Raw genomic sequence first — 18,956 nt, 5'->3', positions numbered from 1 at the left:
CCCTCACTGCACTTTATACTCAATCTCGCTGTCCTCTCTGACCAATTCTCTTTCGCCCTGTCAACATGACATCTTCTTGATTTATAGGCCTAGACCATACATCTCAAGCTATCCTTCTGTCCCTCTATCTATACATCAGATTATTGACGCAGCTGAATCTGTGACAAAGTCAACATGGTCCATTTCCTCACGCAGTGTGCTTTCATTTCATCAAGACTGTCACAAACACTGTTTTTTATAGCACTGAGACACACAGAGTTTATTCATAGGAGCCACAGAATAAATCCCTCTCCATGTCAATGGCACACTTAGCATTTGAAAAGGCTTGGTGGTACTCCTAAAACACTCAGTCTGCAATAATAATCATCTACCAAACCAGGATGCCTATTCAGCATCCACACAATAGAATCCCTAGGTTTGCAGGACCATATTATTATGAGAGGTCCATGTGTACTGTCCACCCAGCCCAGCCCTGATCCACACACAGCATGGGTCTCTGTGACTGTCCACCTGTCACACTTGGAGGGGTAGAACACATATCTGTTGTGTAAAGACATCACCATGGAGATGGGCCTTTCTATGGGCAATAAATAAACAAAAAACCATGACACTGCTGTACAGGGGAAGGGGTGAGTCACAGCAGCCAATCACATACAGGCTGACCATCCGTTCTAGGATTCAATGCACTACTACTATGTTTGGGTTGGTAGACTAAACTACGGTGGCTCCAGTTTCCATTTTCTCAATACTAATCAATAAATGTATGTTGTACATTTTCTAGGACGAACATGTTCGAGGAAACCACAGCATATTAAACAAACATGCTAAATTACTGTAAATTAGAGTGTTTGTTTCCGGATGTGCTGTGTTCACCTGTCCAGACTCCTCATGACCCATACACTGCCACAAGCCCTAATCTCTTCTGGCCTGTGACGGGCCCAGGTTGAGGCTTGGCCTAATGAGGTGTCAAACAAGATTCTACTGGATGGGGAGAATTAAGGTTAGCCCATGGAGAGATGCCAAGAGAAGACAGATATCATTTATATTGTTTTATTACATCACCATCTGGTATCATGCACCTGCTGTAAGTCTGGACGTGACAACAAAAGCCATTGACTCAATTAGGTGAGCTAACAACTTAGACTCCTCACTTGTTAGGAGGAGCCTGATTACAATGAAATTGTGACAAGGCACAAATTCCATCAAAAAGTGCCTCTGCCAACTGCTGTTACTACTGACCACAATCACACATCTGTGCCATTATGTACCTGCCAAAATATAATGTTTGAAGAGATAATGAAAATAACGCTTCAAGCATGGTTGACACTGGTCTATTACCTGGTCTGCTATATATACTAAAATGAGATGTCAGGCATAAAATGTTGTTTAAACATCATTAGTCTTGATGGAGATAGGTCTGAAAGACTTGACAGTCAACACCTGCCTGTTTTTCATCCCATTTCCCTCAGTGCCAAAAAGAGAGATTTCCCGTACCAGCCGAAGAGCCATGGGTATTGATCCTGAACCACAGGTATTGACGACAGAGGGGGAGCTAATAAAACTAGTCGGATACTAGTCATTATTTTTCAGTTTCATTAATAGATATATCTGAGTGATATTTTGCCTCATTTTTGTATTTTTCAGAACGGAAAAAAAGAAAGAGGGAAAAGCTTTTCTTACAGTATAAATAATTGAGAAGTTCAGAGAACTCAGTGAAGCAAAATTGTATTTTTTGCCTCTATTCCTTGCTGGTATTTTGTGCATAATTTCAATGACTAATTACATCATCAATTGAACAAGGAGTCACTGCACAAGCATAAACTGTGCCAGTATCAAGTACCCCCAGAAAAAGAATTGAAAAACATGCGCAGCCAGCTTAACCAACAAAAATGCCAGTCAAGCATGAATGAATAACATCTGTATATTACACATGTATAAGAGGAGAAATGTGGTTTTGGCCAAGTTGACACTTATTTCACTTTAGACAACCTTATTTGCTAAATGTTACCTGAACTGTAGTATACAGTATTGTTAAGACACTTCAGATGTTAAGCAGAAACACTACCAAACAAATTGGATTATAGGCTACTCTCTGAAGTAAATGAGATGTTTAGAGGACATGGCAATGGTGATCTTAGACACCACACAAACTGAAGATAAAAGGCTGTCCAGTGTCTCAATCACACACACCACACAAACGATAACACGATTGCAAAACCAGATTGTGTACCATAAGAGCACACAATCATACAATATTCTAATTTAGGTGGCTTTGGTTTACTTGATATAAAAGTCAACCAAATTCTAAATATACTTTTGATAGCCAATTACAACCATTACACAAGCAAAAAATATTTAGCAAGTAAAACTGCTTTTTCCTAATGTTGTAATATGGAGACTGACATGTCAAACTAACAAACGTGAAATCAGATGACAAGAGCAGAAACACTGGAAAACAGCTGGTGGTAGATGTGACGGCTCCCATCTCAGAATTATGTAATAGATAATCTCCAAATCCAAATCCAAATAAAATTGCCTAAAACTATTTTTATACAATATATTAACGTCGAGCGTTTCTTTTACATCTACACAAGGGAGACACATACGGAAACAACTTTGTTTCAACAAGGGGAAAAACAAACAATCACGGCCGTAAAAGTTCAATTCATCCAGTTTGGTCTATCCGGCTTTCAAACCGGTTACTGCTGGGTTTCACAATCTAACGTTACTTCACTTGAAACAATTGTTCTGCTTTCGATTTATGAAGTCCAAAATATACGAAAATGTATTAAAGAAAAAAGGAATAACTCACCTCTTACACAAAGTAGAGACATGGCAAGAGCTTTTCTCTGACAATCCCTCTAGTTAAAAAATGTACCGAACGTCTCAGAAAAAAATGCGCTCAGCCCGGTAACATTACAAACAATGTCTCCAATCACTTTTTTAAGTTGTTACAGGTGGGCTTGAGATGCTGTAAAAGGAAACATAAAGGTTCGGCAGAGAGCAATAGCCCCCTGCCACGGGCACGCCATGATAAAATTCATTAGACTAACCTGAGGGCACCGAGATAAGAGGGCGGCGCCGAAATACTCTCTAATGACATCTAGTCCATCCATTGAGTGAGCATAATCTCTGAAAAGGTCGGACCGTACAGAATGTTCTGACCAATCAATGAAGAGAGACTAAAAACCACAAATTGAGGGAACAGGTGGTGACGCAGAGTTGTCGCTCCCAGTTAGTGGCCTATTTTGTAGTTTTCACCTGTACAAAAAATATAGAATTAAAAAAGTGTAACTTTTTGGTCTAAATATAGGCCTATATCAAATTTGCAGAGAACATAAGGCTACATATTAATCTTCCCTTAAGGATTAAAAAGTATGCTTTTGCTTTTTTCCAGACATGTTTTTTTTTTAAATCTAGAGACATAAATGGATAGAAATTTCCCAATGTATGTTCAGTAAAATGTGTCGGGCAAGCGTATGATACAAATGACAACAACCCATGCTGAAAGAATAAATAAATAACTACTAAGGATTAGAGTAATTTTCTTAATGATTAAAACGATCACAAAACTGCTTGGAAGCAATGGTGTCACATGAGTAAATCCTACAATATCACAATGATGCCATCAACAGTACATTTTGATAGCCCTTTATTGTCCATTCACATGGATATTCTAGACTATTATATTTTATGCTGACAGTGTTTCCTATTTCAAATAAACTACATTATGTAAATATCTAGGTGGCCAATACCTTGTCATTGTTGAGTCTGAGTGATGTCATTATGCCTAAAAACCGTCAGGATAACCTAGAATTTGACCAATATAGCTGGTTCACAGTTGGTTTTGGTATTTTAACCTGCGTGTCATGAACACATCTGGTGTGGATAGTGAAAATCAACACGCACGATGGCGCAGAGGTGGTTTGGTCAGCATGTAAAGCTTTGATTGGGTGGTTCATGGGATAATTGACGATATTGAACAATTCTCAATTATACAAAATTCCGTCCTCTCCTCTGTGACCCAGAGACCGGTAGGTAGTCGAAGTGTCAATTCGTTAGTAGGCGAACAGTATGCTCACCTCCTCGATTATCTACTTCGGCAGAGGATGCACAAGAACATCCTCCCTACGGGTAGCATGAACGCATTTTAAAATCTGCCTATTCCCCTTTGAATCAACTGTTTTCTCAGAGGAGAAAAATATTCTCTACTTATCCTTTGATCTATAAAATGTCTGGCAAAAGAAGCTTAATTTTTGGGGCACTTAACACATATTTTGGGATTCCTCCTGCCTGATAAAGTGCTAGCGGCCTAGTCTCATTTCATACAGGGGCATTTGTTTCCACGTTTCCTCTCTTTGCCACCGAGATAATCTTTGACATTTTTCAAAAGCAGGCGAAATGAGGATGGAGGACGACATAAGGAGTTGAGCCCCCAGTCACGGTGCATCAGAAATGGTTAAGAAAGGCTGTAAAGCAGCGTTGTAGACAAACTACCACTGAATAACACAACAGCCCCCCCTGAGGCTTTTTCTATGTGTAACATGCATACTGATGGAAAACATCTGATGTCGAAGGTGAAAAATCGTCAGAAAATTGCACGTTAGGAGAAATCTCACTGAGATAGTTGTCATTTTCAGAGAGCATGACTTCTGTATGTATATTTACTACAATATGTAGAAAACAATTACTGGAAATCACTGCTGTGTCTACTTCCAAATTATTCAAACCAAGATTTATTGTGATGAGGTGTTACAATCCTTCCTAAAGTCAATCACAATTCCTTTAATAGTGACAATATCATCGTGGATGACCATTATCAGTATATTGGCCATTTAAATCAATAAATTTGCAATGTTATGCAAAACCTTCCTCCAAAACAGAGGCCCCTTCCCATTCGGTATTGGTGTGAAATAAAACATTCCACTTCAACAAACTATTTCCATCCAAAGTCATTTTCTTATAAGTACTTTTGGTGACTTAACTTGATGTAGTTTATAATTTACACAGGCATCATTCTTTTCATTAATTGGTCTTTTGACCAATCAGATCAGCTCTGAAAAAGATCTGATGTGATTGGTCAAGACCAATTAGTAGAAGAAAGATCAGAATGGTCTGCCCGTCTAAATGCAGCCAAATTGAAAGCATTCCAGGAAAGATTGCATCCTAACTTCTATTCATATACCTGACCTTTTTCCCCTCTGCTTGCTCTGACCCTAGGAGGCTCTTAATGTAAGGTCACAAGCTCTCACATGAAGGAAAACATTCATGACTTATTGAAATGAAAACATGAAGGACAAATAGTTGGAAATATAAAAGACAACAATACAGCACTTAAACAGAACGCTCTAAATCAGGTTACTAGTTTTCGATCATCGCAGTCATTTGGTATTTGATGCAAGAGAAGAGTACCAATATGACAGCTTGTGGATTTGTAATTGGAACATATGTATGTAATGTGTGCAATTACACTCAATCAAAATTAAACAATGTGTAAGTGACATGAATCCTCCAAAATGGGTTGATGTTTCCAGGCCTCTAAACAAGTCTTTATGTTCTTATCCTGTTCCTGTTTCAATGTCCTTCAATCTGCAACAGATAGTGTGTCCTTTGGGCCAGACAGTGGTGGTGCTGACCAGGCAACAATGCCTTGGCGCCTCATGGTTGTCTGTCACTGCTTCGGGTTCGGTGACTGCTTTGAGTAGTCTTGACATCCTTCACTACTGGGCTGGTGGTACAAGCTCCTCACTCTTCTCCATTGCCCACTCTGGGGACACACTTTCTAACTTTTTTGAGCTCTGCTTAGCCAGGCTGCCATAAATAGTCATAGCCTGAGGGGAAGGGGAAGATATAGACTGTTACTGTTCTGAGAGAGAAGACTGAGAGACAGGGGTGTGTTGAAAGGGAGGATCAGGGAGGATGGGCTGAGCAATCACGCATAATTAAATTGTTTCTTAAACAGAGACAGACCTGTGTGACCATGCCACTGATGTCACCAGAGTTGGAGGGCAGCAGGATGGTGTTGGACTCTTTGGCCAGGTTGGAGAAAGCGGAGACGTATTGCTCAGCCACACTGAGGGAAGCTGCAGCGTTTCCATTCTGTTCGAAACACAATCAGTTGGGTCAATGTGCCATCTAGATGCACGCACACACACACACACACACGATGAAGCCATCACAACTATTTTACCTGTTCAGCTAGAGCGTCTGACAACAGCCGGATAGCCTTAGCTTTGGCGTCTGCTTTGGCTAAGACAGCATTGGCCTCACCTAGGTGAAGATAAAGAGTCTAATCAGAAACGGTCACAAAGGCTAGCGTCCTGTCAAGTGGGTGTACTTGTTCAGTGCATTCGAAAGTACTCAGACCCCTTGACTTTTTCCAAATGTTATTACATTACAGCCTTATTCTAAAATGTATTATGTTTAGAGGTTGACCGACTAATTACGGCTGATTTCAAGTTTCAGCATTTTTGGACGCCGATTACATTGCACACCACGAGGAGACAGAGTGGCAGGCTGACCACCTGTTACCCGAGTGCAGCAAGGAGCCAAGGTAGGTTGCTAGCTAGCATTAAACTTATCTTATAAAAAACAAATCAATCTTTTAACATAATCACTAGTTAACTACACATGGTTGATGATATTACTAGTTTAACTAGCTTGTCCTGTGTTGCAAGTAATCAATGAGGTGCCTGTTAATTTATCATTGAATCACAGCCTACTTCACCAAACGGGTGATGATTTAACAAGCACATTCGTGAAAAAAGCACTGTCGTTGCACCAATGTACTTAACCATAAACATCAATGCCTTTCTTAAAATCAATACACAAGTATATATTTTTAAACCTGTAGATTTAGTTAATATTCCCTGCGAACATGAATTTATTTTAACTAGGGAAATTGTGTCACTTCTCTTGCGTTCTGTGCAAGCAGAGTCAGGGTATATGCAGCAGTTTGGGCCACTTGGCTCGTTGCGAACTGTGTGAAGACCATTTCTTCCTAACAAAGACCGTAATTAATTTGCCCGAATTTTACATAATTATGACATAACATTGAAGGTTGTGCAATGTAACAGCAATATTTAGACTTATGGATGCCACCCGTTCGATAAAATACGGAAAGGTTGCGTATTTCACTGAAAGAATAAACATTGTTTTCAAAATGATCGTTTCCGGATTTGACCATATTAATTACTTAAGGCTCATATTTCTGTGTGTTATTATGTTATAATTAAGTCTATGTTTTGATATTTGATAGAGCAGACTGACTGAGCGGTGGAAGGCAGCAGCAGGCTCGTAAGCATTCATTCAAACAGCATTTTCCTGCGTTTGACAGCAGCTCTTCGCAATGCTTGAAGCACAGCGCAGTTTATGACTTCAAGCCCGAGATTACGATGGCAATACTATAGTGCCTATAAGAACATCCAATAGTCAAAGGTTAATGAAATACAAATCATAGAGAGAGAAATAGTCCTATAATAACGACAACCTTAAAACTTCTTAACTGGGAATATTGAAGACTCATGTTTAAAAGGAACCACCAGTTTTCACATGTTCTCATGTTCTGAGCAAGGAACTTAAACGTTAGCTTTTATACATGGCACATATTGCACTTTTACTTTCTTCTCCAACACTTTGTTTTTGTATTATTTAAACCAAATTGAACATGTTTCATCATTTATTTGAGACTAAATAGATTTGATTGATGTATTATATTAAATAAAAGTGTTCATTCAGTATTGCTGTAATTGTCATTTTACAAATAAAATACATTTTTTTTAAATGTAAAAAATTATAAAAAACATTTTTATTTTTAAATTGGCCGATTAATCTGTATCGTAGTTGAAAAACAATCTAAATCTGTCAACCTCTAGCTAAGTTGTTTTATTTCTCCTTAATCTATACACAATACGCCATAATGACAAAGCAAAAACAGGATTTTTTAAATTTGGGCAGATTTATTCAAATTAAAAAACTGAAATCTCACATTTACATAAGTATTCAGACCCTTTACTCAGTACTTTATTGAAGCACCCTTTGCAGCGATTACAGCCTAGAGTCTTCTTGGGTATGACTCTACAAGCTTGGCACACCTGTATTTGGGGAGTTTCTCCCATTCTTCTCTGCAGATCCTCTCAAGCTCTGGCAGGTTGGATGGGGAGTGTCGCTGCACAGCTATTTTCAGGTCTCTCCAGTTCAAGTCCGGGCTCAGGCTGGGCCACTCAAGCACATTCAGAGACTTGTCCAGAAACCACTAGTCCAGTGGTGTAAAGTACTTAAATAAAAAATACTTAAGTACTACTTAAGTAGTTTTTTGGTGTATTTGTACTTTACTATTTATATTTGACAACTTTAACTTTACCACATTCCTGAAGAAAATAATGTAATTTTTACCTGATACCCAAAAGTACTCAGTACATTTTGAATGTTTAGCAGGACATAGAACATGGTCAAATTCACGCACTGAGTGTTGGAATGTGCCCCTGGCTATTCATAAATGTTAAAACATGAAAATGGTGCCGCCTGCTTTGCTTAATAGAAGGAATTTGAAATGATTTATACTTTTACTTTTGATACTTAAGTAGTATATTTAGAACCAAATACTTTTACTCAGGTAGTATATTACTGGGTGACTTTTACTTGAGTAACTTTCTATCAAAAAGGCATCTATACTTTTACTCAAGTAGGACAATTGGGTACTTTTTCCACCACTGCTCCTATGCTGTCTTGGCTGTGTGCTTAGGGACGAGGCCCTGAGCGCTCTGGAGCAGGTTTTCATAAAGGTTCGCTCTGTACTTTGCTCTGTTCATCTTTCCCTAGATCCTGACTAGTCTCCAGTCCCTGCCGCTGAAAAACATCCCCACAGCATGCAACCACCACCATGCTTCACCGTAGCGATGGTGCCAGGTTTCCTCCAGACGCTATGCTTGGCATTCAGGCCAAAGAGTTTGATATTGGTTTCCATCAGACCAGAGAATCATGTTTCTCATGGCGGGCTGTCATGTGCCTTTTACTGAGGAGTGGCTTCCGTCTGGCCACTCTACCGTAAACGACTGATTGGTGGAGTGCTGCAGAGATGGTTGTCCTTCTGGAAGGTTCTCCCATATCCACAGAGGAACTTTGGAGCTCTGTTAGAGTGACCATTGGGTTCTTGGTCACCTCCCTGACCAAGGCCCTTCTCCCCCGATTGCTCAGTTTGGTCAGGCGGCCAGCTCGAGGAAGTCTTGGTGGTTCCAAATGTCACGCCCTGGCCTTAGTTATCTTCGTTTTCTTTATTATTTTTGGTTAGGTCAGGGTGTGACATGGGGGATTTATGTGTTTTGTCTGGTCTAGGGGTTTTGTATGTTTATGGGGCTGTTTCCTTTCTAGGTAGTTTTGTATGTCTATGGTTGCCTAGATTGGTTCTCAATTAGAGGCAGCTGTCTGTCGTTGTCTCTGATTGGGAACCATATTTAGACAGCCATGTTCTTTGGGTATTTTGTGGGTGATTGTCTTCTGTCTGTGTCATTGCACCAGATAGGACTGTTTCGGTTTTCACTTTTGTTGTTTTGTATTTTGTAGTGTTCTCATGTATGGTCTTGATTAAACATGTTGAACTCTAACCACGCTGCATTTTGGTCCTCCTCTCCTTCAGCGGAAGAAAACCGTTACACCAAACTTCTTCCATTTAAGAATGATGGAGGCCAATGTGATCTTGGGGACATGCAATGCTGCAGAAATGTTTTGGTACCCTTCCTCAAATATGAGACAAAACACTATCCTGACTAGAAGCTCTACGGACAATTCCTTCACCTCGTGGCTTGGTTTTTGCTCTGACAGGCACTGTCAACTGAGGGACCTTATATAGACAGGTGTGTGCCTTTCCAAATCATGTCTAATCAATTGAATTTACCACAGGTGGACTCCAATCAAGTTGTAAAAACATCTTAAGGAAGATCAATTGAAACAGGATGCACCTGAGCTCAATTTCGAGTCTCATAGGAAAGAGTCTGAATACTTTTATAAATAAGGTATGTTTATTTTAAATAAATTGGCAAACATTTCTAAAAATGTGTTTTTGGTTTGTCATTGGGGTATTTTGTGTAGATTGATGAGGAAAAAAATAACTCAGCAAAAAAATGATCCTTTTTCAGGACCCTGTGTTTCAAAGATAATTCGTAAAAATCCAAATAATTTCACAGATCTTCATTGTAAAGGGTTTAAACACTGTTGACCATGCTTGTTCAATGAAAAATAAACAATTAACAAACCTGCACCTGTGGAACGGTCGTTAAGACACTAACAGCTTACAGATGGTAGGTAATTAAGGTCACAAAACTTTGGACACCTAAGATGGCGGTACAGGGAGACAGGACGGACAGCTGATCGTCCTCGCAGTGGCAGACCACATGTAACAACAACTGCACAGGATCGGTACATCCGAACATCACACCTGCGGGATAGGTACAGGATGGCAACAACAATTGCCTGAGTTACACCAGGAACGCACAATCCCTTCATCAGTGCTCAGACTGTCCGCAATAGGCTGAGAGAGGCTGGATTGAGGTCTAGTAGGCCTGTTGCAAGGCAGGTCCTCACCAGATAAACAGCAACAACGTCGCCTATGGGAACAAACCCACCGTCGCTGGACCAGACAGGACTGGCAAAAAGTGCTCTTCACTGACGAGTCGCGGTTTTGTCTCACCAGGGCGGATGGTCGAAATCGCGTTTATCGTCGAAGGAATGGGCGTTACACCGAGGCCTGTACTCTGGAGCGGGATCGATTTGGAGGTGGAGGTTCCGTCATGGTCTGGGGCAGTGTGTCACAGCATCATTGGACTGAGCTTGTTGTCATTGCCGGCAATTTCAACGCTGTGCGTTACAAGGAAGACATCCTCCTCCCTCATGTGGTACCCTTCCTGCAGGCTCATCCTGACATGACCCTCCAGCATGACAATGCCACCAGCCATACTGCTCGTTCTGTGCGTGATTTCCTGCAAGACAGGAATGTCAGTGTTCTGCCATGGCCATTGAGCACGTCTGGGACCTGTTGGATTGGAGGGTGAGGGCTAGGGCCATTCCCCCCAGAAATATCCGGGAACTTGCAGGTGCCTTGGTGGAAGAGTGGGTGTAACATCTCACAGCAAGAACTGGCAAATCTGGTGCAGTCCATGAGGGGATGCACTGCAGTTCTTAATGCAGCTGGTGGCCACATCAGATACGGATTGTTACTTTTGATTTTGACCACCCCTTTGTTCAGGGACACATTATTCCATTGCTGTTAGTCACATGTCTGTGGAACTTGTTCAGTTTATGTCTCAGTTATTGAATCTTGTTATGTTCACATATTTACATGTTAAGTTTGCTGAAAATAAACGTAGTTGACAGTGAGAGGACGTTTCTTTTTTTGCCTAGTTTATTTAATCCATTTTAGAGTAAGGCTGTAACATGGAAAAAGGGGACTGAATACTTTCTGAAAGCTCAGTACATCAAGCTGCCTCGCACAACAGAAACATTTACGTAATTTAGCAGACACTTATCTAGATCGACTTACATTCAACTAAGGCAGATAAAGCAAACAGAAGCCGTTCTAACTCAGACAAAACTCACATCAAAAACAACGGTCCAACTTTCACACCATCCTTAGTAGTTAACAAAGGCCTTAAGTCATCTAGATATGTGTATTAACCTACCAGCTGCTTTGTTGATCTGTTCTGTTTTCTGTCCTTCCGAGGCCAGGATCTGAGCTTGCTTGCGACCCTCAGCAACGTTGATGGCTGCTTCCTTGTGACCTTCAGACTCCAGCACAGTGGCTCTCTTCTTACGCTCTGCCTCCACCTAGACAACGGAAGGCAGTCAGAAAGGGTGTAAACATACAAAACTGATAGGCTAAGTCTTAATAATGTGCAATGTATCACTAATCTATAAATAAGATCATGCTCAGAAATAGTTTGAGGTTCAAGACCTGTCTCCCAGTTTGTTGGCAGCAGTGCCAGCCCCTCTCACCTGCATCTGCATGGACTCTTTGACACGTGGTGGAACATGTATATCCTTGATTTCATAACGAAGGCAACGGATTCCCCAATCATCTGACGCCTGGTTGATGGAGTGGACTATGTTGGTATTAAGGGTCTCTCTTTCCTGGAGAAATATAAAACAAGGAAATTAGGTTAAAAAAATATCACAAACACAATTTGTAAAAAAGAACCGAGACTCACCCTGAATACTTTGTCCAGGGTCAGTTTTCCCAGCTCTGACCGCATGGTGGTCTGGGCAAGTTGGGTGACAGCATACTCTGGGTCCTCAACTCCATAGCTGGCCTGGAAGGAAGTACATCTTGTAATCAATATCTACAAACAAAGCAAAAACTTCCATGAACAACAACCTCAAGAAATCATGGACTTCACAAACATACCTTAAAAGGATCCAATATCCTAAGATAGAGGACTCCATCTATCTGTAGTGTCACATTATCTGTGGATGTAATCAGATATCAGTTAATTCCGAGACAAGGACTGACTGAGAATAATGAAGACTGGCTTACAGTGACGACAACAGTGACAGTTGTCACTCACCTAAAGAGACCGCAGACTGCTCTGGGACATCAATAACTATCTCTTTAAGACTTTGCACATAACGGATTTTGTCCAGTATTGGTATTAGGAAATTCAAGCCCTGCAGAATATCCAGAAAAGTGAAAGACAAATTAGTAAATTGATCATTTTTATGCATTTGGGATATAAACTGTGAAATAGTGTTAAAGTAATTAAGGGTGCAGATCACTGGCTAATTGGAAAACAATGGTTAAATTACCGGCTCTAAGATGCGATGGAAGCGGCCCATCCTTTCCACAACCCAAGATTCTTGTTGTGGCACAAACAGAACCACAGTGTTCATGGGCAGACTGGACGCCCATCGCTGCTGGGCTTGTGTCACCCACAACGCTGGGACTGTGGGCACTGTTCTCTGGGAATGCTGGAGGGAAACAATAAAATCACCATCAATGTACATTACACATTGTTGCATCAGAAGGTTACTCCATGAGAGTTGCATCTTCAGAATCACCTTTATTCACCAAGTACATTTACTCCATGAGAGTTGCAACTTCAGAATCACCTTTATTCACCAAGTACATTTACACACTCAGAATTGTACTTGGTGATATGGTGCTGCTAGTGATAGACAACATTTAGAGACAGAATTTACAGTGTTTACATACATTATATACAAATGGGTAGAGAGAACATAGAGCTATAAGAGAATGAGTAGTGGCTGTACAGATATACAGTGCATGTACAAATGTACTGTCAATATAAATATTTCCATAAGTAGAGAGATGAACAGAAACCAAGAAACATCTTGGCTCCCGGGGAAAAAACCCTGTGCTATGCTGGAGCACGGAGTACAGGACATTACAAGGCAGCTTCTGACTGTTCTAAGACAGATGCCGGGAGCTGACGCTGTCGTAGTCCATGTGGGGTCAAATGACGAGGGCTAGCTCGGAACTTCTGAAAATTGATTTTCAAATAAGTGATTCTTGCACTGAAAGATCCCAAAAAGCAGCCAATTATTTCAGGTCCGGTACCATCGTCTAGCCGCGGTTGTGAAAGATTCAGCAGGTTACTGGCATTACACACCTGGCTAAAAGATTACTGTAGTTCTGTTGGAATCACTTTTATAGATAACTTCGACACCTTCTGGAAATAGAAGATGCTCTACAGGAATGACGGATTGATCCAAATCATCTTGGCTCCTGGACCCTGTCCACGCATTTCACGTTGAGAATGACTTAATGACCAGCTCAGTTAATCCCTACCATTGTGTTGCTAAATTGTCATAATGCGGCATCAAATGTACATTAGCCCAGGGGCGTTGGCAAACAACATAAGTAACTTAATTTGTCCTTCTAAATGCCCTGAATGTGTCTGTTGATCCAATAGCTATTGTATGCAGTAATCATGTGCCTATGAACCAGAGTAATACTATTAGCACTGAGGCGGCGTGCCCTAGTAGGAAGTCCACTATCAGCTCAAACAAACACGAGCATGTCTACTTCTGATCAGCTTCAGCAATAAAGACAATCAAGCATCCCAGAAAAGTGCTAAAAATAGCCCACATTAACATATGTAGCCTAAGAAACAAGGTTCATGAAATGAATAACTTGCTAGTTATAGATGACATTCATAGTCGATCTCTGAAACTCACTTAGATAATAATACCTTTGATGATACAGTGGTAGCAATACATGGTTATGACATTACAAAAAATACAGAAATGCCATGGGGGCGGTGTTGCGGTCTATATTACGAACCACACTCCTGTAAAGCTAAGAGAGGATCTCATGTTAAATACTGTTGAAATAATATGGCTACTGGTTCATCTGCCTCACCTAAAGCCCATTCCTGTGGGAAGCTGCTTCTTGTTCTATACTAGTATTCTTTATTATCCCGGCACCTATGTTAAGGATGTGCGTATGGCCACAAACTTTTCTAAAGCTGTTGTAGAACACCAAGTGCTAACAGTCAGTATATGGATAATATGTCTGAAATTCTTGATAATGTATGTGATATACCTCTCTATTGTCTGGGTGATTTCAGTGGATTTCAAACTGCACAGTCAAGAAAAAGCTTCAAACTGTAACCAATGCCTGCAACCTGGTTCAGGTTATCAGTCAACTGACAAGGGTAGTTACAAACAGCACAGGAATGAAATCAACATGTATTGATCACATCTTTACTAGTGCTGCATAAATAAGCTTTGAAAGCAGTATCCAAATCCATTGGATGTAATGATCACAATATAGTAGCCATATATTGGAAAACCAAAGTATGAGGTCATAGAATACGTTCTGTAGTGATTCCTATGTTGATGATGTAAAGAACGTTTGCTGGTCCATGGTGTGTAATGAGGAGCAACCAGACACTGCACTTGACACATTTATAAAATTGCTTATTAAAGTTACTAAAAAGCATGCACTCATTAAGAAAATGACTAAAGACTATTAAACCCCCTTGGATTGATGAAGAATTTAAACATTATATGGTTGAGAGGGATGAGGAAAAATGAATGGCAAATAAGTCTGGCTGAACAACCAATTGGCAAACATACTTCAAATGGAGAAATCATGTGACTAAACTGAATTTTAAAAAAGAAACTACACTATGAAACAAAGATACATGATAAAGAATGAAAGTAAAAAGCTTTGGAACATCTTAAATTACATTTTGGGCAAAAGGGTAAACTCAGCTCTATCATTCATTGAATCACATGGCTCATTCACCCCAAAAATCCACTTATATTGGCAACTAGTTTAATGATTTTTTGGGCATGACATGCCAGCAACAAACACTGACACTACATATACAAGTATAACTGACCACATTTTGAAAGACAAGCATTGTCATTTTGAATTGTGTGTGGAATAGGTGAAAAAATGATTGTTGTCTATCAACAATGGACAAACCACCAGGGTCTGACAACTTGTATAGGAAATTACTGAGGATAATAGCAGACAATGTTTCCACTCCTATTTGCCATATCTTCAATCAAAGCCTACTAGAAATGTGGGTGCCCTCAGTTCTGGAGAGAAGCAAAAGTAGTTATGCTACCCAAGAATTGTAAAGCCCCCTTTACTGGCTCAAATAGTCGACCAATCAGCCTGTTACCAACCCTTAGTTAACTTCAGTGCGGCTTTTGACATTATCGATCATAGTCTACTGCTGGAAAAACTTGTGTTATGGCTTTACACTCACTCCCTAGTTTTGTTGCACCTGGACTACTGTTCAGTCATGTGATTAGGTGCCACAGAGAGGGACTTAGGAAAATGACAGTTGGCTCAGAACAGGGCAGCAAAGCTGGCCCTTAAATATACATGTCAATCTTTTATGGCTCAAAATTGACTTCATCACTACTTGTTTTTGTAAGAAGTGTTGACAAGCTGAATGCACCGAGCTGTCTGTTTAAACTAATAGCACACAGCTCAGACATCCATGCATACCCCACAAGACGTCTCTTCACAATCCAGAACAAATCCAGAACAGGCTATAGGAGGCACACGATAGTTTAGGCTTACATTAAGCCTATATGAATCCTACCTTTTTAAGCACATCTCAAGTGCCATTAAAATGTGCCTAAACCTACTGTCAAGTTACCAGGTTGTTAGCTAGCTAGGTAACATGACTGAACAACATTGTATATTATCAAACCACTAATTAGCGACCCAGGATTAGTTTAAGGTGTCCCTCGACATGGTTTGTGAAATTATATAAAATGAGTGTGAATCCCGATAGAAAGAAAAAAGGCTTCTCTGGTAATATGGCACATTTTTGGAACCATTTAGGCTAGAGAAAAGCCATTTTCTTTGCTGTAAAGCTGCAAGCATACCTGTCGCGGAGCGGTGCTTTTTCCATCTCCGACACTCAGAGGCTGCATGAAGATGAGCTTGCAAAGGCTACTCAGACTGATCTGTGCTCTTGGTTATAACAGGTGATGAAATGATACAAAGAGCAATGTTGATACATTGTAACAGAAGACTCATCAGGGTCTGCATCCAGGCTAAATTATATATATTTTTCAAACTGACTGAGGAATAGATGCGAGCAGAGTGGACGGCGAGAATCAGGTGAGTGAGGGAATGCTGATAGGGAATGCGGTTGGCGACTACAGATGCCACAAGTGATATGCACATGAAAGTGGATATTATTGGATCTGCACATACAAGAGACTAGCGGATGTAGCTTAAATTCAACTGAATTTATAAACAAAACTGACATTATAAAGATTTTATAACAGGCACAAGCAGGTTCTTCAGATGGGTAGGGCTGAAAAAGTCAGTAGTATCTATCATATGAAATGGTATTCTAAAATGTTGGTTCATAAATGTTTTGGTACCATGATATTACCGTGCAACACTAAATATAATGACAGATGACAGATTTAGGTTTATAAACTCTGAAAACACCATTCGGCTAATGTGACAAATACAACTTGATTTGATTGTATTGTTGAGGGCATTTTCAACTGGCCAATGACATAGAGCCAAAAGTGTGGACACCTGCTCGTCGTACATCTCATTCCAAAATCATGGGCATTATCATGGAGTTGGTCCCCTCTTTGCTGCTCTAACAGCATCCACTCTTCTGGGAAGGCTTTCCACTAGATGTTGGAACATTGCTGCAGGGAATTGCTTCCATTCAACCACAAGAGCATTAGTGAGGGCGGGCACTGATGTTGGGCGATTAGGCCTGGCTCACATCAGCTTTCCAATTCATCCCAAAGGTGTTCGATGGGGTTGAAGTCAGGGCTCCGTGCAGGCCAGTCAAGTTCTTCCACATCAATTGGAACCTCGCTTTATGCACAGGGGCTTTGTCATCCTGAAACAGGAATGGCCCTCCCCAAACTGCTGCCACAAAGTTGGAAGAACAGAATCATGTAGAATGTCATTGTATGCTTTAGCTTTAAGGTTTCCCTTCACTGGAACTAAGAGGCCTAGCCCGAAACATGAAAAACAGCCTCAGACCATTACTCCTCCTTCACAAAACTTTACAGTTGGCACTGTACATTGGGGCAGGTAGCGTTCTCCTGGCATCTGCTAAAACCAGATTCGTCTATCGGACTGCAAAATGGTGAAGCGTGATTCATCACTCCAGAAAACATGTTTTGGCTAGTTCTCTATCGGCGAGCTTTACACCACTCCAGCCGATGCTTGGCATTGCACATGGTGATCTTTGGCTTGTGTGCGGCTCTTCGGCCATGGAAACCCATTTCAAGAAGCTCTCGACAAACAGTTGACATTGCTTCCAGAGGCAGTTTGGAACTCGGTGGCGAGTGTTCAAAACGGAGGACAGACTTGGTGGTCCCATTCAGTGAGTTTGTGTGGCCTACCACTTTGCGTTTCACCTTCACAACAGCACTTAAAGTACACCAGGGCAGTTTTAGCAGCGCAGATATTTGACGAACTGACTATATATAATGTAACTAGTTATCTAGTTAGCGGACTAACATCTCAGTGAACACATGATAGCAAGCTAGCTGGCGTACAGTAGCAAGCTAACTCAGTAGACTAACAGTAATTACCTAACGTTAGCTAGCTTGAATTAGCATGTGTCTTACCATTAAAAGGGCACCGCCAGTCCGGAACAATGTTCGGAACATTTTCTTAACGTAATTGTTGGCAGATATGTGGTTTAGGTGAAATGAATGAATATTTGTTCATGTGTGACCCTCGGCCGATTCAGGAAACGAAGTTACAACATCAAATTGGTGCACTGGTTAAACACGTCCCCCTGTTGATAGGGGAAATGGAACTTTGGCGATTATCCTTCCAGATGATGTTTCCTGAAAAAAATATACGTTTAAATTATTGTAAATATAATAAAAAATACATTGTGAATGTTTAATATTTCTAACACTTTCAGATGTTTTTAATCATTGTTATGTAGGCCATGACAATATTCCGAGTCTGAATTTCCAGCACTTTCCATATGTTGCAGTGCGAATGTCAGCATAGACCAGAGAAGACACTGTCTGTACTCTTTTGAGTTTTGATGCAGGAGGACATGAGACAAAGGAATGTGTAGTATTGGTGGAAAACGTTGTGTGTGTAACAGTGGTGTAAAGTACTTAAGTAAAAATACTCTAAAGTACTAAAGTGTTTTGGTGTATCTGTACTTTACTTTTCTATTTCTATTTTTGACTACTTTTACCTCACTACATTCCTAAAGAAATGAATGTACTTTTTACTACATACATTTTTCCCGACACCCAAAAGTACTCTTTACATTTTGAATTCTTAGCAGGACAGGAAAATGGTCCAATTTACACAGATATCAAGAGAACATCCCTGGTCATCCCTACTGCATCTGATCTGGCGGACAAACTAAACACACCTACTTTGTAATTTATGTTTGAGTGTTGGAGTATGCCCCTGGCTATCCGTAGATCAAATCAAATTAAAATAAACCGTGCCGTCTGGTTTG

At 40.5% G+C, this 18,956-nt stretch overlaps 2 protein-coding genes across 6 annotated transcripts in view; both read right to left on the bottom strand.

Moving 5' to 3' along the window:
- unc13bb (unc-13 homolog Bb (C. elegans)) overlaps positions 1-3,450 on the bottom strand; it is a 108,333-nt gene extending 104,883 nt beyond the window's left edge. For 2 of the 5 annotated variants that reach the window (XM_065017508.1, XM_065017509.1), the window contains exon 1: positions 2,813-3,450. In XM_065017508.1, the coding sequence (XP_064873580.1) occupies positions 2,813-2,834 (22 nt within the window). In that variant the 5' untranslated portion in view covers positions 2,835-3,450. The remainder of the gene's footprint in view (positions 1-2,812) is intronic. The other 3 variants (XM_029653260.2, XM_065017510.1, XM_029653266.2) reach the window with 3 other exon arrangements.
- A 1,270-nt stretch (positions 3,451-4,720) lies between these two features.
- Positions 4,721-18,266, bottom strand: stoml2 (stomatin (EPB72)-like 2). Its single transcript, XM_029653297.2, has 10 exons — positions 18,091-18,266; positions 12,793-12,954; positions 12,555-12,654; positions 12,395-12,453; positions 12,198-12,299; positions 11,986-12,120; positions 11,673-11,817; positions 6,191-6,270; positions 5,971-6,099; positions 4,721-5,831 (listed from the first exon to the last, which is right to left on the bottom strand). The coding sequence occupies exons 1-10, from the start codon at positions 18,130-18,132 to the stop codon at positions 5,721-5,723; spliced, it is 1,065 nt and encodes a 354-aa protein (XP_029509157.1). The 5' UTR covers positions 18,133-18,266; the 3' UTR covers positions 4,721-5,720.
- Positions 18,267-18,956: the final 690 nt, after the last annotated feature.

This window comes from Oncorhynchus nerka, linkage group LG4 (assembly GCF_034236695.1).
Source record: "Oncorhynchus nerka isolate Pitt River linkage group LG4, Oner_Uvic_2.0, whole genome shotgun sequence".
NCBI lineage: Eukaryota > Metazoa > Chordata > Actinopteri > Salmoniformes > Salmonidae > Oncorhynchus > Oncorhynchus nerka.
The sequence above is the reverse complement of the archived record's forward strand: the minus strand, read 5'-3'. Positions and strand labels throughout refer to the sequence as shown.

Excerpts from the sequence above, each read along its gene's own strand:
- stoml2 (XM_029653297.2), bottom strand. The coding sequence starts at position 18,132 with ATGTTCCGAACATTGTTCCGGACTGGCGGTGCCCTTTTAATG. Across the intron at positions 6,271-11,672 it reads ACAGATCAACAAAGCAGCTG|GTGAGGCCAATGCTGTCTTA; the intron begins GTAGGTTAATAC and ends ATCTTCACCTAG. Across the intron at positions 6,100-6,190 it reads CAGACGCTCTAGCTGAACAG|AATGGAAACGCTGCAGCTTC; the intron begins GTAAAATAGTTG and ends TGTTTCGAACAG.